Below are 23011 nucleotides of genomic sequence, written 5' to 3' on the forward strand. Positions count from 1 at the left end.
GGATGACAAAACTTTGTCTCATCTACTTTGAACATGTTATTGTTATGTACCATAGAGTCGGAGCTGACTCTTAGCTGACCCTCCAGCAGACTTTTCAGAGGCAGTTTGTTACCTGTCTGTCTCTCATGGAGTGGAGTAGTGGTGTATTCAAACTCTGAACCTTTGGGTTGTCAACATTGCTCCTTACTATTAGGCCACCAGAACTCTCTTGGGCCTGTTGTTAGGAGGGGCTTTTCCTTGGAAGGAGACCTTGTGTTTGGAAAGGTGGGAGAGGGTCAGTGAAAAAGAGGAAGATATTCAGTGAGATGGATTGACACAGTGAACACAGCAGTGGGCTCAAGTATGTTAGAGGTGATGATACTGCAGGAGAGAACAGGGGTCAGATGTGTTGTTTAAAGGATCACTGTGAATCTTGATTTGACTTGACGGATCAACAACATTAAACTTTTATGCATTATCATTATCATTTTGTTGTTGTTGTTGTTGTTGTTGTTGTTGTCATGAGTTGGAACTGATTCAGCTCCGGCAGGTTTTTCGAGGCTATAAATTGCACCAGAGGAGATATCTTAGGTTTCTGACTAGGAGCACCTGATTATTTGAACCACCTGCATTTGGGTTGACATTGGAACTCCTTACCCACTGAACCACCAGAGTTTCCTGTATAAATAATAACAAGCACTTAACTATGTACCAGTCTTCTAGGCTCTTTATATGCAAGTTAATTGTCATGAGTCAGTGAAGGAGTTACTGTTTTTTTCTCCAAACAAATTTCTGTGAAGAAATTGGGCAAGGGGTTGCGGAGAGTAAATAAATTACCTGGTAAACTCCTTGCCTTAAAGTTGGAACTGACTCATAGCTGAACCTTCAGTGGATTTTCGGAAGCGGTGAATTGCTTGGGAGGCGATTGCCCATCTTTCTTCACAGACTCAGCTCCAGTTCATGAGTAATAAGGGATAGTAGAGGATCTGGTTCCTTGATTTCTTTTATTTATTTTTTTTTAAGAATTTTCTTTACAAAGTCTGTAACAGCTTGAAAACTTCAATGACTCTTAAAAATCATGTTTTGCAAGACAAGTCACAGATTTATCTCTCTCTCTCAAATGGTATTCCTCTCCTTAGAACATAGTTTTGAAAAAAGAACAACAACAAAGAACAGTAGTTTGGGGCAGGTAATGGCCATTTGATTAATGCCTCTGGCTACATATACTACTTTTTCACTTTCTATTGCCATTCATTAATATGCATAACTTATAGTTACTAAAAACACATAAAGGATATTTGGTTTTTCTTTTTCAGCAGCAAGTACTTTTAAGAAAACAGATGATTTCATAACATCTAAAGCACCAACTATCGACCTGGACCATAAGTTTAGATGCAAGGTTGTAGACTGTTTAAAATTTTTCCGCAAAGCCAAACTATTGCACTATCACATGAAGTATTTCCATGGAGTGGAGAAGTTACCAGAGCCAGAAGAAAGCCCAGGGAAGAGGCATGTCCAAACAAGGGGTTCTTCAGCTTCAGACAAGGTCAGCCAGGAGAGCCTGGCCAGGAAGCGGGTCTCGGCCAGTTCCCCAAGTAAGTGTTTTGCCTTTCTGTAGTGTTGTAATGGGCTCTGCTGCTCAAGTCCCAGTGCTTTATTTCTGTAAATCACAGAAAACAGACTTTTAGGTTAGTCTAGCCTAAATGAGTCCTAAAAGATTGAAAATGACTGGTGAGTCAGATCATGTGACGGTAGGTTGCCTTCTGGAGGAAGCAGGAATACCTGACATTTTTTCTTCTTGTCTTTACCTCAAGCTGCCCAAGTAAGCCACTTAACCTCTAGGGGCTTTTGTGCTCTTAGTTTAAAATGGGGACAATGAAGAAGAGAAAAGTGAGCATGAAGTGAAAACAAACTGATCACCTGCCCCTGAGGTACCTCTTCTGACTGCTTCTTGTTTACTCAGCCAAGCCTTTATCCATTAAAGTGAATTCATGGAAGGTGAATATCTACAAGCTTTTTCAGCTGAGGCTTCTCTGGTACCAAAATTCCTTACGAAGTTATATTCCAGATTGAGAGCCCAGGCCTCTTGGTATTATTTGGATTTGTTTCTGCATAGGTAACTTAGTTCTGAAGAAAAGTTTGGTCCAGAAAGAATATACTAGAACCAAAAGAAATCCAGCTTGTTTTTATTGTCTACTGGCACATCCATTAATGTTGCTTTGGAGCACCAGAATGAGTACCACTTTTAGTATTAGATAATCTTTCTCACAAAAATATGCAGTGTTTCCCCTTAAAGGGTATAGAGAGAACCAAAGTAGCTGGCTTGAGTAAGTCCAGTTAATTTTTCTCTCAAGTTAAACTACACATGATGGCTCTGTTCTGTGACATTTCTGAGACCTGACTTCTCACTGCTCCACAAGGGCAAAGTCTTAAGTGGGTCTCACTATAGCATCTCTTCTGTCTAGATCAGGATTCACAACGTGGCTGTGTCTGGCCCAACATGTATATAATACACACAGACAGACTCTCCAACACTGCCCCTTTCCCCAATCACTTTTTATCATACTCCATAGGCCAGAACATTTGTATGTATGACTACATCTCACTTAAGGAATGCTGGAAAATAAAGTTTTTCCTTGTGGACAAAGTAAGGAAATAGAGAGGTGCATAGAAAGTCTGCCAAATAAACTAAGGATGAAAATGCAGAGATTGAGGAAGGGAATTATCAGAGAGCCCACTTGGGCTAATGTCTGAGTGGAGGTGTCTTTGGTAGTGGACTGACGAAAATGAGGATAGAAAGATGGAGATAGGGAAGCAATGGTAATAGTCCCCAAATCCAGCTTCCTCAGGACAGAGTATACCCACTCTTGTTCTGCTCTTAAATTGCCATCCTCTTGGGTGGGTTACAGCATGCTCTGAGTCATCACTTGTTCCAATTTTATGGCCATTCTCTATGCTGTACAAGAATTTTTCTGCAGGTGATGGTGATGTCAACTTTCATTTTCCTTCCTGTAAGTGGCAGTCTGGCCAGTGATGATCTGCTCTTTTAAATTAGTGTTGATTTGATTGAAAAATAAGAGAACATGCTTTAAGGAAAGGGAGCTGGAAGGACTCTCTTTGGTTTTTCTCTTCATGAGCACTGGCAGCCTGGGGAGAGGCCCAGAGATCAGCCTAAAGGAAAGCATTACTCTCTGAGCCAAACCCCTGACAAAGTGCCTTCGTTTCCAGCTCTGTATAGGTAGGCACTGGGAGGGAAGCACTGTAACCAATCTTGTGCTCTGTGAGTCATGAGAGACAGTTTCTTAAGCTGTCTGAAGAAAAGGCTGACAGCAGACCAGCACCAGTTTTCAGGGAAAGATATTACAGCTTGAATTATTTCCAGCAAGATAATATCGGCTAACATTTGAGTACCCATGTCACATATCAGGCACTGTTCTAAGTATCATCTTATTTAATCCTCAGAACTAATCCTGTCAGTTAGTTTCTGTTATTCCTGCTTTATAGGTGACAAATTGAGATTGTTCTCATGTTGGAATAAGGCTCTGCTTTATGGATCTGTGGAGAGTAAAAATTGTTCACAGCTTCTATAGAGTTCATGAGGCAGGTGACCTTTGCGAATTAACTTTGTGACTTTGGCCATGTCATTTACTTGGGCTCTTGGTGTCTTTATTTTAAAATTAATGTTTTTTTAAATTGGAGTAAGGCTCTATCTAAATTTCCTCTTTTTTCCTAGTTGCTGAGTATTTTTAGTGGGAAGACAGTTTTGAGGTCCTTAACATTGTAGGTGATTTTCATTCTGTAGCCTGTGAGCTGATAGCTGCAGTGTAATCTACCTCTCCAGTGGTTCCTAGATAGTCATTTGGGAGAGTGATGTGAGCAGCATGGGTGACAGCGCCAGACAAATCTGCATTTAAATATCTATAATATCAAGCAAGCTCTGGTGGCTTAGTGGTACAGAGTTGTGCTGCCAATTCTAAGGAACATGGTTCGAATCCACCAGTTGCTTCATGGGAGAAAGATGAACAGTAATCTCCTGTGTGATTTACAGACTCTGAAAACCTGCTGGAGTGTCAGCTGTGAGTCAGTTCTGACTCGATGGTACAGAATAACAACAGCATAATACTAAGTAGGGAGCTGTGGTAAGGAGTTGCACTGTCGACCCAAAGGCAAATGGTTCAAATCCACCAGCTGCTTCATGAGAGGAAGATGGACAGTCCCCTCCCATGTGATTTTACAGACTCTGAAAACCTGTTGGAGGGTCAGTATTGAGTCGATTCTGACTCTGTGGCATACAACAATAATAATATCAAGAAGGTGACTTTGCCTCATAAGTTTTAGTTTCCTTGTGTGTAAAATGAGAATGGTATACATTGATCCTTTAAGGATTAAAAAAAAAAAGCTTATGATTCCTTTGTACACAAAAGTTCTTAGTTGAAATTAGTTTGGGTACTATTTCTGACTTTGAGGACAATTGTTGAAACTGCCCAGCTCTGTTGTTGGTGTTTGAAAGCATCACTAGACAATCTGTAACAAATGAGTAAAGTTGCATTTCATTAAAACTCCTTTCTGCTGGGCAGGGAGAAAAGTGTGGCAATGAATGACTGGAAATCCAAAATCTCTGTAAATGTTTATTAAAATTAATTAAAAAACAAAACAGAACCCTCCTTTCTGCTAATAGAGGTCAGGCCCTAATTTTTAGACCACTGATCTGAAGGCTGGAGCCATGAGAGAGAAAGACCAACACCTCCCCAGGCAGTGTCAGACCAAGAACTCTTGCTTCCTTGTCTGCTCTGCAGCTTCATATTGGATGTACTTAATTACACAATATACACCCTAGCATTGAAGATAAAAATGATAATGCCAACACTTAAATTTGTGCTTAATTCTAGCTGCAAAAGACAAGGAAAAGAATAAGGAGAAGAAGTTTAAAGAGTTTGTAAGAGTGAAGCCAAAGAAAAAAAAGAAAAAGAAAAAGAAAGCCAAACCAGGTAATTTTCTCTCTGAGAAGGTGTTTGATTGGGCTTCTCTAGCAAAAGTCAGAAAATGTTGCTGTCTCCCAGTTCTGACCACAGGGCTTGTGCTGAGGGGAAGAGAGCCACTCACTTGTGGACTCCTCCTGGGAGTCAGTGGGCCTTGGCAGGGAAAGACCACTTGCACTTTGGGTGCTTCATGGCTCTGTTGGCATTTATAAAACCTTTCTCACTACATTGGAAAGTATACCCGTTCTAGGTTAGTTCATATGTAAGCATCTACAAGGGAGAGGAAAAATAAATTCATTTCTGCACATGTAACTCTTAAACCTGCATATCTGAACTCTATCAAGAAAAGATTCACTTGTGTGTATGTATTTCTATATTTGAGTATCTGGCCACCCAACAGAAAGATCGATTTTTAAGAAAATCGGGGGGGGGGGTGCGGAGGAAGAAAATCAGTGTCCTAATCTTGGGAAGGGCAAAGGGAAACCACTGTTTTAGTCTCAAGATACTTTATTATAGAAATTAAAAAGAGGTCTTATAAAAAAAAAAGAGGCAGGTGAGAGTGAGGAGCAAGCATTTGAATTTTTTTGAAGTCTGTGAAGTTAGGTAAAAATTCTAAATTTTGAATCTGGTTTCCAAAGCCCTTTGTGCTTGAAATTCTGTTGAGCTGTTTTAATAGCAAGGGTGGTTCTTGGATGGGATTGATTCTGGATGTCCTAGTAATACCTGGGGTTGCTTAGCTCCTCCTGATTTTGTTCTTCCAGAATGTCCCTGCAGTGAGGAGGTCAGTGACACTTCCCAGGACCCTTCCCCACCCAAAGCATTTGCTGTTACCAGGTGTGGGACCTCACATAAACCTACAGTCCACATGAGCCCCCAGCTCCATGGCTCAGAAGCTGGAAACCACAAAGGAAAAGTGAAAGGAGCTGGTAAGGAGGCTCCAGGCTGGTCTGATGGTTTGCATGGAACTATAGTCTGAGCAATGAGAGAGAGATAGTTTGAGAAGACTGGGTTTATGTTGATTCTCTGTGATCTATTTTTTAAATAAGAAGTACATAAAACAAAAACTGTTAGCTCTATTTTACCTGTACTTCCCTTTAGTCTTAGTAGAATGTTGGGTATTTCTTAGCCAGCAAATAACCCAATCCATTATCCCCTCTCCCACTTCTCTACTTGTACACTTACCCTTCTCACTCTTCCATTTCTTTGCACCTAACCTGATTGGTCAGAGATATTTCTGAATCAACTTTGAAACTCCTTTACTCCAGCAACTTACAGGATGACTGGGAATTTAATAGAAGTTGATCAGTGTACAAAGGAGTCTGATACTTGCTCAATAAAGGTTAGCTGTGATGATGTCTAACCAAACACAGTCCTTCTGCTCTTTCTCATTATCCCTGGAATCTGTCCCCTCCTCCTCGCCCACTTTTTACAGAATTTTAGAGATGGCCTTGGATGCAGGTTGATAAGTCTGGTCCTGACTGTAGTTGTGTGGGGTGAGGTTTTGGAACTCATTTGAGCCCTTAAGGGTGACCTCTGTGGAGTGTAGCTCCTCTGCCAGTCAACCCTGTGACCTGGAGTAGCTTGGGCTTCACTCAGAGTAAGTTCAGGCCATTGTCAGGGAACCTGTATCATTTGGGCTGTTACTGGGTGACAAGCTTAAGAAATAAGACTCCAGGAGTCCCTATTTCTCAGCTCTCAAGAAATGAATTTGTAGGTTATCTTCTACTCTGAAAGCATAGGATGCTTTTCTTTTATAACTAATTTAAACCTATGGTTGTAATTATTATTTTCTCTTTCTTCCCAGAGGAGGATAATCTGAGTGAGTCCTCTTCTGAGAGTTTTCTTTGGAGTGATGAAGAGTATGGCCAAGATGTTGATGTGACTACAAACGCAGATGAGGAACTTGATGGGGATGACCATTATGATTTTGAGGTGGTTCGCTGCATCTGTGAAGTCCAGGAGGAAAATGACTTCATGATTCAGGTAGGCAGAACTTCCCAGAAAGAAGCATAAACTGGTCCTTGGTAGGAATTTGGAAGTCTGCTGCATCTTTTTACAAATAACATTCATTTTATTTGTGTGAAAATAGCATTTAGTTTGAGACCAAATGTCCAGTCATTAATTTCAGATAAGCTGTATTGTTGACAGTAGACTGAGGTTTCCTTTCTGGTTTGGCTTTCCCTGAATTCCAGGCTTGTGTAATAGTCCTTAAATAGAATATGAGAAGACTTAAGGGATCATTGTGTCTAACTCTTATAATCAGCTAAAGGTAGCTGGAATCCATCCCAGAAGGACTTACCAGTAGCCACACCATGGGGTATATAACAGTAGGGACCAGAATCTCTGGAATAGCACTGGTTCCTAGAGGTCATTACCTTTTTTTAAAAAATGAATTTTATTTTGCATGACCTAATGAAATGGACTAATACAAGTCTGTCTTGGAAGGAAGTACAACCAAGGTACTTCTTAGGGCAAGGAGAGGGAGACGACACATGTTTTGGGTATGTTATCAAAAGGGGCTAACCCCTGGAGAAGAACATCATGCTTGGGAAAGTAGAGGGTTGGCAAAGAAGTGGAAGATCTTCAAGGAAGTGGATGACACAGTAACTACAGCAGTGAGCTTGAGCACGGTACAGATTGCGAGAATGGTGCAGGCTTAGTTAGGTGAGGAGGTTTCAATCTGTTAAACTCACTGTGAGTCAGAATAAACTTGCCAGCACCTAACAACAGAAAGGAAGTAAAAGCCAATTTTATAACATTTATTTGTGTTATCTGGCACATTACTATCTGGGCTGTGTCTGTAGGCTTCGTCCTCCTGCTTGGGGACATTGTCCCTGACCAGGACTAGCTTCTCTCTGGCCCTTTTTCTTTCATTCTGGGGAGATGGTTGCTGTTTGGTTCACTAAGTCAAGTCTTAGTATACTTTTTTAGGCTTTTTTAGAAAGCTAATGGAAATACCGTTGAGAAAATAGATTTGAATCTTGGAACCTAGGGGCACAAGATCAGGCCAGGTTCAGAAGTCTAGAACTTCATCTTGAGGGGAAGCAGCTTGATGTCTACTTCTTTCCTCCAAAGTCAACTTGATTCTTTTAACTACAAGCCTGCTTTCATGGAAGATGCAAAATAGTCACTCTTGTTTTGACCTAAACCCCAAATTTATGATTTTATATTCAAGAAACTAACAAAAAAAAAACAACCCCGAACAACCTATTGCTATTAAGTTGATTCTGACCCATCAAGTTGATTACTTTGATTTTCACAAATAGTCTTGTGAGTGGGGAGTAGGAGTATCCTTTTCACACATGAGGAAACTGAAGCCCATGGAGAAGTGACTTGTTTAAAGTAACAAAGCTAATGAATGTCCAACCCAGAATTTAAACTCAGGTGTGGCAGTTTCAAGTTCGCCTTTCTCTAAGGATGTGAACAACTTACTTCTTTGCCTTAATAAAGTGATCAGAAAGTGAAATAGTCTCTAGACATGATTGTGAATTGACACTATTTTAGCAAATTAAGTATTTTTTGTATGCTCTGTCTCACATGGTAACTACTGGCCTGTGTGACTGTTAGAGCACTTAAAATAGAGCTGAGGAACTTTTCTGGTTCATTTGTTAAAACAGTCACTTGTGGCTAATGACTGCCATATTGGGCATTTGAGGTTCTAGATGGCTGACTGTAGCTCATTTCCTGTTTGAGGCTTTAGGGAATGCACCTCCCTCCCCTCTCCTGCTTCTCCCCATTCCTGTGAAGGTGGCTTACTTTTGGGTGGAGGATACTCTCTGAGTTTTAATTTTTGTCCCTTCTTTAATTTTACCAGTGTGAAGAGTGCCAGTGCTGGCAGCATGGTGTCTGTATGGGACTGCTCGAAGAAAATGTGCCTGAGAAATACACCTGTTATGTTTGCCAAGACCCTCCAGGTAAAGTTTTTCCAGAGTCAGGGATATTAGCTTTATGTGGTTTTTTCCTTAACAGAGCTGGCCACGAAATCTCTTAAGTGTCAGTAATCTTGAGATTAATTTCTTCAGTGTCAGTTGGACTCTTCTCTAGCCTATATAGTGACTAGCTATCTTGAATTTAAATTCACATTCAAACAAAAGGCCTGGCTTTAAGATAGAATTTTCTTGTTCCTTGAGAGCTCATGAAGGATGAGCATGTGGCTCTTTGGGTCTGTTGGAGGGTTGAAAACTTATGTTTGTTGTGTGTACTGGTATCTTGTACATGAAGGAAAAAAGAAAAGTATTGTTGCATTGAGCATGTTACCTAGAGGGGACAGAGTAGTGAAAATTCCTGTGAAGGAGACTGTGGCACTTTCCAAAAGCCAAGGATAGTGGTGGAGGTGGAGGTGGTGGTGGTGAATGGTATGGCAGTAAAACTGTGGGTTCTTATCTCACTATGGTAGATGAGAACGTGGATGTCTGACCCTTTGTTTGAAAAACAAGTTGTGCTGCTCATATGCTGCTGCTCACCCATTGCCTATAGCAGCTGCATGTGAGACTCCTCCATGTAACCCTGAGGGTTCTCTAAGCCTTCTGTTAACATCTTTTTTCCTGCTTTATTGTCTCTTGTCCTCTACTTCCACTTTAATAAAAATACATATCCTATCTTCAAGTGTTGGTAACTGAAGTTATAATAGTTCAGAATGTGCACAAAGAGTGAATAGACTGACTGGAGGGCACTCAGTGTCATCGCAGGATCTGCCTTTTACTTTGTGTTTGACTTTGTAGTGTTGGACCAAAAGTTGAATTTAATGTATTGTTCTTTAAAATTTATTTAAGGATCTTTTTAGGTATACCTTACTACATATTTTAATTAAGCCAGAAAGAATCTAGCTTGATGGGAATTACCTGGCTTATTTAAGGGTTTTTATAGCTGTTGGAAGGTTTATAACAGTTTGGTTGATAGCTGTTTTCTGAGCTTTTGGGTTCAGGAAATGCTCTTGATTCACATATGGTCTATTTCCAGTCCTTCTAAAGAGACCTGTAATAAACAAGATTAAAAAGCCATGTACTTGATCTGTCATTGTAACAGACAGGAAACAGGTCCAAAGGTGAGATGGGAACTGTCTATTTTGTTAGATGGCATAGTTGTGGTGGGGGATGTTAAGTGTGTATAGGGTAGTCCTAGGGCTTTTTACTTCTCATGTAAGAAATATCCCTTCAAGATAGTTTTTTATGTCAGGCATTGTGTTTGCAGCTATTGACATTTCCCACTCTGTTGGCTCTTGAGGGGGTACAGGCAAAAACAGTTCTGAAAATAAATCAGATAAACAATGCTATATTAGGTGGTGATTAATGTTGTAGCTGAGGGTAGAGGGAGGACCAGGGAATAAGGAGGAAGCACAGAAGAGACTCCTATTTGGGAGGTAATGAGACTGCTCTGAGGAGATAGTTAGACCTTGGGGAATAGCATTCCAGACAAAGAGGTTGTTAAAGCAAAGATCCTAAGACCACAAAGAGCGAGCATTCCAATAACTAAAGGGAGGTCACTATGAGGCTGAGAAGAGGAGGGCCGGGTAGCGGTTGGGTCCTTCAGGCCTCATTAGGCCAGAGTTAGACCTTTGGATTTTCTTCTTTGAGCAGTAGATTATAAGAAAGGTAGAGAATGGTGTGGCTTCAATCTAAAAAGCTTTCCTGATTTCCTTGTCACCTCTGACCAGTTCTAGGAGATGTGGAAATTCAGTACTTTATTCACTACCTTATATCTTACACTTAAAACAGAAACCAGCGTATCTTACATGTCAAGTCAATTAGTATGTGAACAGACCAATTCATCCTTGTGGTAGTTTGTGTGGTGATGAAAAAGCCTGCATTTCTTTCAGACCATGTTTTAACCCTCTCTCTGTCACTGATTTAGGTCAGAGACCTGGCTTCAAATATTGGTATGACAAGGAGTGGTTGAGTAGGGGACATATGCATGGCCTGGCATTTCTAGAAGAGAACTACTCCCACCAGAATGCCAAGAAGATTGTGGCCACCCACCAGCTTCTTGGCGATGTGCAGAGGGTGATTGAGGTTCTGCATGGCCTGCAGCTTAAGATGAGCATCTTGCAGTGAGTATATGGCACCTACTGCTTTTGAAAGGAGTCTGAATTGGCATGAGGTGGATAGAGACACTGGGGACATAACAAGCTACAAAATGAGTGAGAAATAACTGAACTGGAGACCTTTACTAAAAATTCTCAGTTATATGATAAACTTACTGGATAAAGATACTGGCTAGAAGGGATGTTGTTGGCTCCTAGCATAGCGGCTGCCTGCCAGTAAACTCTCTGTCTCTTGTTGGTGGTTTGCTCATACAGAGAAGCTGTAGGCCCTTTGGAGGTGTATCTTGACTTTTACTGATTCCAAGTTTGGGGAGTAACATTGAGAGTGAATTCTTGTGTGTGGTAAGCTCTGATAAAAACCTGTGATGCTTTTAGTACTTCAGCTTAATGCTGTTGAGTCAGGACTGACTTACAGCTTGTCTTGTATAGGTTGTCAGTGACTGTAAATGCACAGGAGGAAACTGCTTAATTATCTCTCTTTGACTAACTGGTGGATTTGAGCCACAGCTCCCTGTTCACCAAACCTTCTTACTTTATGTTTTAGTAATTGTATTGTTAGGTGCTGTCATCCGGACAAATTCGACTCATAGTGACCCTATGAACAACAGATCTGAGGCTTGCCCTCTCCTACATCATTCTCATGATCTCCAACCTGCTTGAACCCCTTGTTACACTTACTCTGTCAGTCCATCTTTTTGAGGGTCGTCATTTTTCTCTGATTCACTGCCTTTTCCAGTATGGTATCTTTTATGCTCCTGATAACATGCCAGAAGGCACGTTAAAGATTTCTCCATCCTTGACTTTAAGGAACACCTTGTTTCCACTTCCTCAAAGACAAATGTGTTGGTTCTTTTGGCAGTTCATAATGTACAATGTATTTTGGAAGAAGGAGTGGCATCCACTTCCTAAACAACATGCCTCTGGAAACTCTATGACTTTGAGAAAACATAGTTATAGATAGGCTTCAGGTCTTTTGTTCATAGGGTCACTATGAGTCATGCTCGATTCGATGGCAGTCAACAACAACAGTGTATTCTATACTCTTCACAAACATAATACCAAGGCATCAGTTATTCTTTGCTCTTCCTTATTTATTTTTAACATTAAGATGCATACGAAGCAATTTAAAGTACTGTGGGTTAGACCAGGCACATCTTAGTCTTTAAACTGATATTCTTGCTTTTTAACCCTTGGAGAGGTCCTTCACAGCAGATTTTCCCAATGCAATATACCTTGGATTTAAAAAAAAAGAAGAAAGTCATTGACAGCTTCAGTCTTTTCTCCTTTTATCATGTTATTGCCAGTTGGTCCAATTGTGAGGATTTTGTTTTCTTGATGTTATGATGCACTCCATATTGAAATGAGACAGATTGCTTTATCCCACCTGCACAGCTAAGCAGAGACTGAGGTAAAACACAGATCAGGTCTTCTGATTGCCAAGTTCAATCTCACTAACTGTGTATGTGTAACGGGAACTTGCCTAAAGTGGTGTCTTGTGAAAAGGAGGGTTTACAGTTCTTTTTGTTTATCAAATAATGGCTTGTGTTTACAAGGCCCAGGAGGGAGCTATTGCCCTCTTAGAAGAAAACTTGGCAATTAAAATCCCTTCCAATGGTCCCAGTTACTCCAAAGTCCTTTCTCTTTTTTTTCCAACAGAAGCAGGGAGCATCCAGACCTGCAGCTGTGGTGTCAGCCTTGGAAACAGCGATCAGGGGAAGGACGATCTCATTCCAAACACATTCATGTTGCTGAAGCCAAGAGCAAGGAGGAAGCCTCAAGCTATAGAACTTTGAACGGGGCAGTGGAGAAGCCGCTGCCCCTGCCCATGCCCCTTCCCCGGTCTGTGGAAGAGTCCTATATCACCAGCGAGCATTGTTACCAGAAGCCCCGTGCCTATTACCCTGCTGTAGAGCAGAAGCTCGTGGTGGAGACTCGGGGCTCTGCACTTGATGATGCCGTCAACCCCCTCCATGAGAATGGTGACAGTTCCCTTTCCCCACGCCTAGGCTGGCCTCTCGACCAAGATAGGAGCAGGGGAGATAGTGACCCCAAACCCACCTCCCCAAAGGTATGTATCTTACTTAACATTTATGTTTCAGGGGTTTTGCTTGCAGTTGTTCTAATTCCATGTAGATTGATTTTAGGTTCCTGGAGTTAAATGTTCTCTAGAAGATGTGACATTTTTATTTAAAATTATATTTATTATTATAAAAATATTTACATTTTCTTACACATTTTACAAATTATTAAAATTAACAGGTACAAAGTTAGGAGAGTCATTTGAGCACAAGATCATTAATTTCAGGAATTACCTATGAAATGGGATCATCCATGGGTGGGGTTAAGATGGAAAGGTAAAAAGCTGCAAGGGGAAAAGGGTTGATTAGAACTTGAAAAATCGAACTGACCTGGAAAATGAAGTTTTTATAGTTGCAGATAGGTCCTACTTTTTAGCCAAGGCAAAGAAAATAGAAGCTATTTTGATAGGCATAACTTTGTCAATGATATTTTATGATAACTTTAGTTTTGTTTTTAACTTCATAGTCCTGTTATTAGAAGGTTTCATTTTGTCCAAATATTTGCTGTTTTCATCAGTTTTCCTAAGAGCTATCCCAGTACTCAAGACATCATTTGAATCCCTGCATGTCTTGCTCCTTGCTGTCCATGAGCCTCATCCTGCCCTGCTGTCCTCAATATCAGTAGGCCAGGTGCGATTAAGAGCCACCTCAGCCTTGTCTTCTCACAGCCTTATTTTTAGACTTTATTTCAAGAGTTGACGTCACCAGCTGCATATTGCCCAGAAGTCACACCCTAAATTCTAAGCCCTCCAAGCATAATAAACATTTTACCTTATTCATCCTTGTGTCCTTGCCAGTGTCTGAACATGCTGGATAAGAGTGGTTAAGACATAGTTTCCTGAGATAGACTTACTTGCAGGTCTGGGCTTAGCCACATACTGTGTGATCCATGAAGGATACTCTACATCTTCTGCAGACCAATTTCTTCATTTGTATATGGGGCTGGTGACAATGCCCTCTAGGCAGCTGTTGCATTATGATAAAGCTATCAGAACATTTACACATAGAAGCCCACCCAAATATTGGCTAGAATCTGTTATATCAAGAAATGAAAGAAAGGTTGGAATCACAACATCCTGACATTTTTGGCCCTTAGGGAGCTTGTGAGTTGACCTGAGATTTCTTAAGGCACTTGGCAGAGAACCAAAAATGAGAGAACACTGGGCATAAGCAAGGAAAGCACAATTAACACGTTGCCACACACTTTTAATTTGATGACCGTTCTTAGAAACACACTCCCCCCCCCCCGCTGTAGCCGTCATTTGTGGCAATATGTTAAAAATCTCTTCCATTGATGATCAGCTGAGTGTAAGCCAGGCCCTATGCTTTTCTCTTACTCTGTTAATCTTAATGAACCTTCAAAATAGGTTTTAGCAGCTCCATCTCTTCAGTCAGGAAACAGGCTCAGAGAGGTGAATTGGTTAATTCAGAGACAGCTCTCCAGGGACGACTTTTGTGTGACACTCATGTACCTGTTTTGCTACTCCTATTAGTTTTATTTCAGGACCTCTGTGAGGCTTACTTTAGACCTGGGGTATTTTTCTGTTGGTGGAAAGAAGCTTTGGGAGTATTAGCCAGAAGTCTGTGCTGTGAGATTGGTACAGTAGCAGGGATAAGAAGGAAGGGGGAAAGGTAAGAAACTAGAACTCTCAAGTATTAAAATAGCACCTGACTTTCCTGATGGTTGCAGCTTGCAAACACTGAGTAAGAGCCATATGCACAGTCTTCCACACAGTATCTTGAATGTCATTGTATCCCTAGGTAAGGGAATATGTGTCCAAGAAGATCCCACCAGAGGAAGCTCCTGCTCGGAAGCTGCTGGACAGAGGTGGAGAGGGACTGCTCAGCTCCCAACACCAGTGGCAGTTTAACCTGTTGACCCACGTGGAGTCTCTTCAGGATGAAGTCACGCATAGGATGGATTCCATTGAGAAGGAGCTGGATGGTAGGTATTCCTCTTTGGTGTCCTACTTTACTTTCCAGGAATGGCTCTATTTTTGCCTCCACTTTTTCAACCTTATCCTACTTCCATTCTCCCTTCAAGATGAGGAAGCCTTACTTTTTCTATTTATTGGTCACTTATATGGACTAAAAATATTAGGGGTCTTGCTTCACTTGCCCAAAACTGTTAGCAATAAAGATTTTGTAGCAAAGGACCTAGTGGAGTCTTTCTGCATTAAGTGCATAATCTTAGCAAAATCTTGACTGACAAAATTCTGTAGAAAATTGAAATTTGACTACATTTTTTTTTACTTAAAAATTTTTTTTCTCCAGATATTGAAAGATTACAATGAAAAAAATTTTATTTCAGCCTTTGGTAAAACCTAAAGTGAAGCCTTTTCTTCTCAGCCAAAACAGTTAAGGATTCATCTCAGTCACTTGTGTGGCCCCTGGATGTTTCTCTCAGATGTTAGTGTGTCTGAAAAACTACATTTGAGATGAAGTTCAGTACCTTTAGCTCCCAGGAACTTCCTAGTTTTAGTTATTGAGAACCAAATTCCTTCTTGTTTACTTATTTCCCAAATATTTGTTTTCCTCTTTAAAAAGGGCCCCAATCAGAAAAGAAATGTTGAAGATTTTTTTAATTTCCCAGTGCATATAATGTGTTCAGTGTACTATTGTATTATGAATTGTATTATTAAAGTGTTGAAATACTGAGAGTTACCAAAAAGTGAACACATGCTGTTGGAAAAAATGTTACCAACATACTTGCTTGGTGTACATTTACAAATATTCAGTATATAAAAATGCAGTACTTGCAAAGTACAATAAAATATAGACCATTTTTATTATTGCAGGAAGGTTTATTGAACTTAAATCTCATCGCAGGAGTAGTACCTTGTAGAACAGGTACTGAGTCAGTGCTTACTGACATGGTCTTCCTCTCTGCTGTCTTCCCTCTGAGTGGTTAGGTGGGATAAGGTGTTGAAACTCTTGTTTATATTCTTGCAAATCAAGTGTTGGTTTCTTACTGAGTCCTGTTACTCTCTTTCTCCCAATAGTGTTAGAGAGCTGGCTGGACTATACCGGGGAATTGGAGCCCCCAGAGCCATTGGCCAGGCTACCACAGCTCAAGCATTGCATCAAGCAGCTACTGACGGACCTGGGCAAGGTGCAGCAGATTGCTCTCTGTTGCTCAACATGAAATTGGGCACCCAGAACTCATGGAGGCACAATCCTGGGACACTTACAGGAGAAGCTTCATATATTTAAATAAATAAACCTAGCATGCTGAATGCACGTGACACCGATGGACTTCAGGGATCTGGGCAGGGGTGCGATGGACATTGGACAAAGATGCCATTTTGGCTGCTGGATAGCAGGGCACTAATGTTGGAGCCTTCAAAGAAAGTAGCAAATAAGACTCTTGGGGTTCCCTTTTTCTGTGCACATTAATTGAATGAAGAGCGAGTCTTTTTTTTTTGCACAAACTTAACTTGAAATCGTGCCACTGATGAGAAATGGAATGAGAGCCAAAAAAGTTTATTTGGAAACAGTTGTAAATCCAGTTTGCAGCTTACTTGACTTTTCTGTAGGTTGGGGCACATGCTGATCTTTCCATTTTCTGCCTGGCATGGTGTTTAGTCAGTACGCATCATTTTCATTTTCCAAGCTTCATGGGATTGTTGGGACTACATCATTCTGTGGCAGGCAGGAGCAGAGGCCTTGGCTCCCGACCTTCTCACTGGGACTCTTCACTTTCTCACATCTCTTGCATGATTTTATGGTACCAGGGGCAGTTTTGTATGCTTCACCCCAGAGTTGGCTGGATTGTCTTTCACAGCAGAGCCCACGTAGCCTGTGAAGAAGCTAGTATCTCATTGTAATTAGAACCTAGGATGAATTTCAAACTTATGCAGGAGGGTCTGGAACCTAACAACATAATTTTTTATCCATTTCTTAATATTGACAGCTTCCCAGTTCTATTTAATGTCAAAAAATGTTTCCCAAAATTTTTAACTCTTTCACTCTAAATATTTGTTAGAGTGTGGTTTGGGGAACGACCTTATTTTATATTGTAAACAAACTTCATATTGTACATGTGCCGCTTTTCTCCCTGGGGGGCAAGTTCTGTACTCGACATTTTTAGAATTACTTTGTTAATATACTCTAATACTTTACATTTTCTGTTTGTATTCTTTTTGTGAGATCAAGGTGATCATGCTGCTTAAGGTCCAGGTACAATATAGTTGTACCATTTGAGACAATATTTGTGTTACTTTTGCAGGTTATAGTTTCATGAGTAATTGCTGTATTTTGTGTTTCTCCTTACCAGTAAGCCAAGCAAAAGAATATGCTCCATGCTTTGAGGAGTGACTCATTACACTATTTAGTTTTGTTATCACTAAAGGCAAAAATCAAAGCACGGTTGTCCATTAGCATTCACAAGTTAATTATGGGTTTATGAATCTGTAATGTTATATGCTGCAATTATTTACTATGTAAACGTGAAGTAGCCAGTATCTCACAGCAATGACAGTATGTCCAGGGAACTTGGAATGGTTAGTTTGTAAGGACCTACTGTCACAAAGGTCTCTGTAGTAAGATCTGTTTCAGGGAATATTATGTCTAGTCAATTGTTCACCTTTTAGGTATACAATTATAGGACAAGTATAAATTGACCTGCTGTAGCATCAAAGGGAACATGTGGCAGTAACATCTGGAGTAAAGCTCATAGTTTCTCTCCAGGAAGCTTCTCATTGCTGACATTGGTATTTCTGGTGTGGGAAGGTACTCTCAAAAAGTGAGTGGCATCTATGTTTTGGATAATAAGATGTTACATTATAAGAACTATGTGACACTTGTCTGAGAGAAATAGGATGATTTTCTGTAGCACAACAGCTAATGAGGTATGACTGTTGTATATTAGATTACGGAATTTTATTTTGTGAACATACATTTGAACATCACACCTGAGGAAGCTGTGTAACTACCTTTTTTGAAAGATGAAAACTGAAACAAAAACACCTTAATTTTGCCAAGTGGTCATTATGTGTTCATTGTTTTGTTTTATAAAGTAACATTTCCCATGTCACTCATTGTGACTTTTGTTTTTAGGGAAGCAGGGAGGACTTTCCAAGTTCTGACTTGTGTGCTTCCAAAATTTAAAGCCATGTTGAGGGGCTCTAGCCCCAGTCTTGGGTCAAGATGAACTAACCCCAAGTTGGAGCACTGGAAACTTATTTGCAAACATTACTGTTACCTTTTACAAACATGTGCACTACTTTAAGTTTTGTCTTTGGAGTAAAACTATCCACCTACAAAAATTGCCTTGATTAAATACGGTTCTGTTTTAGCTCATTTTCAGTAACAAGTGTATGCAAGGTGGACCCTTGATGAGCCAACATTGCACTGTGGATACATACCTATGTTTACGTGCTATTAGGACAGAAGGCGCTGTATAGAAAAATGTTGCTTTGAAGCAATATTTGCAAAACATGCAAATATCTGTATTTGGAAAAAATAAAACAGGTTTTTGTTGCTATGTTTCGGTTACGTTATTGAGTTATAAAACTTTTACAATATGCATTTACTTTATGCTCTATAAGCATTACCCTATAAAAGGTGTGTTTTTAAAAAAAATTTTTCATTTTATTTTACTATTTTTTTCTGTGTGTACCGTCAAATTGGATCTGACTGGTACAGGAGATTGTCCCTCCTTCAGCAGAGCATCTGGTGGATTTGAACCGCACACCTCTGGGATTACAGTACAGCTTCTTGCCACTAGGCCACCAGAGATCCCTAAAAAGGTTGTTTTTATATTCTAAACAGATCTTTTTCAGGGAGGCTGACCTAAGCTTAGGATCTTTACGATATCTTTTAGATAGCCCACATGAGCCTTTAGCTGTTGTGTTGTGGTGCTTCTTGGTGACATTTTGATGGCCTTCCTGATGTTAGAAGATGGCACCCACTGCAACTACAACCATTTTGGGACCAATCCAAGCTGCCTGTGAACCTTTAATTCTGCTTGGGCCTCAACATGAGCAATTTAGGATTTTAGAACAGAGTTTCCCAACCACCAAATTTCTCAAGTATCCCACCACTCATCTGTCAGTTTACTGTAATGTGCTGGGTTACATGTTGCTCAGAGGTATGCCACTGTTGTTTCAAATACAAGCAAGTTCAGCCTTTTTTTTTTATATTTAAAAAATGTCAGAAATCCAAGCTGGATTCAAGAGGCCACGTGGCATGAAGGATATCATTGCTGATGTGAGAGCGATTTTAGCTGAGAATAGAATACCAGAAAGATGTTTACATGTGTTTTACTATGTAAAGGCTTTTGTGTGCATTGTAACAAATTATGGTTAACATTGAGAAGAATGGGAAACCCAGTGGACCAATGGTCCATGTCATGAATGATGGAGAAAGGACTAAAGTTGTAGCAGAAGAGCAAGGATGGAAAATGTTAAATCTTTGCACTGGCCAAGGACTCAAGGGACCAGGAAAAGAAGCTTTATTAAGGGGTTTCCTGGGTCTGAGATTCCTTGGTCTGCAGAGAAAGAGACAGGCAGAGAGCCAAACCAGGGAATTCCACACCCCATGGTGGATTAGGGCAGGTTTTATAGTAAGGGTCTTTAGGGAGGGAAGGGAGGGACATCACATTGTGGTTTAAAGAGGGAAGGAGGGGGCACTACTTTTGTTGGCATGTTGATATTCCTTGAATCCTTTGTTCTCCCTTTGACCTTGGTTCTGGCCTGACAGAAAAAAACCCAAAACATGGATGTCAGCTAAAAGACTAAAGTGTGTTTGATCCAAGCTTTAGTTGCTTTTAGAAATCTGAAAGTTGGGATGTTGTTAAAGACCGAAAAAAAAAAGCTTTTAAATTGTGATGTTGGCAAAGAGTACTGAATAAACCATGGGCTGCGAAGGGAACAGTAAATTGTACTCTTTTGAAACCTATTCATAAACCAAGAAGCAGTTGTCCAAACAGAACAAGGGAACACTGCATGGTTAAAAATCAGAAGAGGTGTATGTCAGGTGTATATATACTTTCTTCATTCCTATTCAGTTTTATTTGCAAATCACTTAAGAAGCCAGACTTTAAGAAGAATGTGGCATCAGGATTGAAGACGATTTACCAAACATGAATTACACAGATGACCCACTCTTGCTTGCTAAAAGTAAAGATGGCTTGAAATGCTGCAGAAGATCAGACTACAACTTTCTATATGGATTACATCTCAGTATTAAAAAAAATCCTCACTACTGGGCCAGTAAGCTACATCATGATAGATGGAGCAGACTGAATTTGTCAATGATTTCATTTTACTAGGGGACCACAATCAACACCCTTGGTAGCAAAATTCAAAAGATAAATTCACAGCCTTTTGTCCCTGAGACATACTTCTTTGGCTCTCCTCCTTTCACCCAAAAGCTTTTGTGTCCCCAGCACCATGTCCAGGAGCAAGATCCTTGTGGAGTTGCAGGGCTTTTTGGCTGAGAGGGAATTGGAGTAGTTGTGGAATTTCAAAAGTCAAGAGAGATTTTAACTCTACTTCAAGTGGTCTATCAGGATCCTGATTTTCAGGACATTCTAAATAGGTACTTAAAAAGCTTGAGAATATTTTGCCACAGTAAAAACACATCCTTAAAAACTATATTTGCTCCATTTACAACAGCTTTCAGGAACACTGGAGGTTTGTGTTGCAGTGCCTGGTCATGGCAGCATTAATTGTGTATTTGGAAGCAGAAACTTGGTGGACTCGGAAGTGGTTACAGAAGTTCTCAGCATTGAGCCAGATCAGAAGGGAATTCATTTGGATGTAGATTATTTCTCAGACATTCTATTCTTGCCAGTGAACTGTCTTAACTGTCAGGCAACAGTGTAACTGCTGGAGATTACTCTGCTTCTTCCTATCTCCACCTTTATCAATGAGCTGGTTCCGGTTTCTATCTTCTCAACTTTAAGAATGATTCACTGAAGAAAACACTATGATGGCTTTAAATATGACATGAAGAAAGTAGAAGTGGTCTATGATCTCTCTACCTGTGGTGTCAATAAGGATACAGCAGGTGCTTTGATAAGGGCTCTTCCTCCCCACTGGCTTTGTTTACTTCAGCAGCTGCCAGTGGTAAGTGAGAAGAGTGCCTCTTTAAGGTACTTAGGTTGCTCAGTTGCCACACTCCACCCTTTATTTCCTGACCTGTGTATGTTGTAGCAGAAGGGAAACACTTTATTGGAGGTTAAAAATCAAGGACAGAATTTTCTTTGTTGTTTCAGTGAAATTTGCTCTGTAATTCAATGTGTTTCAGTTCCTTCAAGAAGTGTCTCTTGGTAAGTCATTTCTTGCTTATCCTGATAATGACTGAAATTGTTTTGTATCTGATCATTCCAGATATGACCATTGATGTTTTCTGCATCCAGATAAAACCTGGATTGGATATAGAATTAAAAAAAACAGTTGTCAAGTAAAGACAAAAATAACATATTCCTTATTTAAGCCTTCTGCATAAATCTGTACTGAATATTTTTGCAAGGAAGTTGCAGGCCATGACATTCTTTCTCATCGAAACAAAAAAGGTTTCACCTGCAAAGGCTGGCTAAACAGAATATAGCAATTTTTTGTATTAAGGAATTAAGTTTTTTAGAAAAGGAATTCAGTAGTCTCTACAGATGGTGAGTAGGGGTGTATAAGTTTGCAGAATAAAACTAGGTTCTTAAATGTATCTGGTATGGTCACCTTCTGGTAACTCTTAACTTCCCACCAACAAAGAGAAGGACCCAAAGTCAGTCTTCTCAAATTTTGATCTTTACCGGAGCAGATTGCCTTTTCCTCTTTCTAGGTGGGCTCCAGCCTCGACCTTTTACTAGCAGCCCACTACTTACTCTACTGCACCATCAGGGCTCCCCTTCCACTAATCAAAGGAAATGCAAAAGGGGACCGCTGGGAAAACCTTCCTAGTAATGGTGCGGGAGGCCCAAATCTAGCCAACGCCCAGGGATGGAAAACACGAAGGCCTCACCCTCCATATTCCCAACTTTTGCCGTCAGCCAGAACGGGGGATGGACAACGGAACGAGGGACATAAAACTCAGTAAGTGACGAATGAATCACACTAGACCACGAGAGTTGTTCAAAGCTACGTATTCATTAACATGAGTGGGGTGCGAGGCTTACAGCCCGGGACGCGGCCGCGTTCAGCCCGTGATGCGCACGTCGGTGCGGCGTCCCCGCCGTCGGGCCCGCGCGGCTTCGGGCAGGATGGCGAGCAGCTGCTCCTGCACCAGCATCTCTATGATCTGCTCCTTGGTGCGGACGTCGGGCCGCAGCCACTGGCGGGAGAGTTCCCGCAGCTGCCGGAAGGCCTCCCGAGGGCCCGCCGCGTCCTGGTATCGGAACTGCCGGAAGCGCTGGCGGAACGTCTCGGGGCCGGGCCGGGAGCGTGGGTCGGCGTCGGCCGCCGGCAAAGAGCCCAGGGATGCAGATGCGGCCACGGGAAGCGCTGGGATCGCTTGGGGGACCGCGCCATTGGGGCTGGAGAGTTCGGGGACGGGAGGCGAGGCCTCTGGAATCGAAAAGGAACCTCCAGAATTACGTTCTGGGTCCGGGCTGGGCCCAGCTCCTCCCTGTTCCTCTGGCGGTAGTGCGATGCTCCCAGACGCAGCGGAACTCTCCGTTGCTGCCATGGCACCGGTTCTGGGCGTCACTCTTTGTCTCACAACTGTGGGGTCAGGACACCGTCGACGTGGCAGTGGGAACTGGGGGACGGGAAAGAAAGGTTTCAGCTAGAGAATTGGGCCGTGAGGCCGCGGCGGCGGGAAAGCGAACGCAGCCCGGACGGGACTGTGAGGAGCTTACCTGCACCGGGCAGGCTCCTGAGACGACCGGAAGCGGAATTCTAAGGCTTCTCTATGATCCCGTCGGCGCGCGAGATCCGGGGAGCCGCGTCCCGGCTGCAGGGAGCGGCGCCCCCTAGAGGTCACGAGTCATTTGG

The 23011-nt window shown here is 41.4% G+C and overlaps 2 protein-coding genes across 2 annotated transcripts in view; one reads left to right on the forward strand and one right to left on the reverse strand.

Annotated features, from left to right (window-relative positions):
• The window catches only part of PHF20 (PHD finger protein 20), a 100795-nt gene extending 84485 nt beyond the window's left edge, over positions 1–16310 (forward strand). Inside the window, exons 9-17 of the mRNA XM_006881492.1 lie at positions 1296–1574; positions 4869–4967; positions 5720–5884; positions 6763–6941; positions 8773–8872; positions 10809–11004; positions 12655–13066; positions 14838–15021; positions 16079–16310. Coding sequence (XP_006881554.1) covers positions 1296–1574; positions 4869–4967; positions 5720–5884; positions 6763–6941; positions 8773–8872; positions 10809–11004; positions 12655–13066; positions 14838–15021; positions 16079–16221 — 1757 coding nt within the window. The 3' untranslated portion in view covers positions 16222–16310. The remainder of the gene's footprint in view (positions 1–1295; positions 1575–4868; positions 4968–5719; positions 5885–6762; positions 6942–8772; positions 8873–10808; positions 11005–12654; positions 13067–14837; positions 15022–16078) is intronic.
• A 5904-nt stretch (positions 16311–22214) lies between these two features.
• Positions 22215–22724, reverse strand: LOC102844954 (SCAN domain-containing protein 1-like). The gene has a single exon (XM_006881493.1). The coding sequence runs from the start codon at positions 22701–22703 to the stop codon at positions 22215–22217; it is 489 nt and encodes a 162-aa protein (XP_006881555.1). The 5' UTR covers positions 22704–22724.
• Between the last annotated feature and the right edge of the window lie 287 nt (positions 22725–23011).

This window comes from Elephantulus edwardii, unplaced genomic scaffold, assembly GCF_000299155.1.
Source record: "Elephantulus edwardii isolate Elephantulus edwardi_28Jun2011 unplaced genomic scaffold, EleEdw1.0 scaffold00015, whole genome shotgun sequence".
NCBI classification, from domain to species: Eukaryota; Metazoa; Chordata; class Mammalia; order Macroscelidea; family Macroscelididae; genus Elephantulus; species Elephantulus edwardii.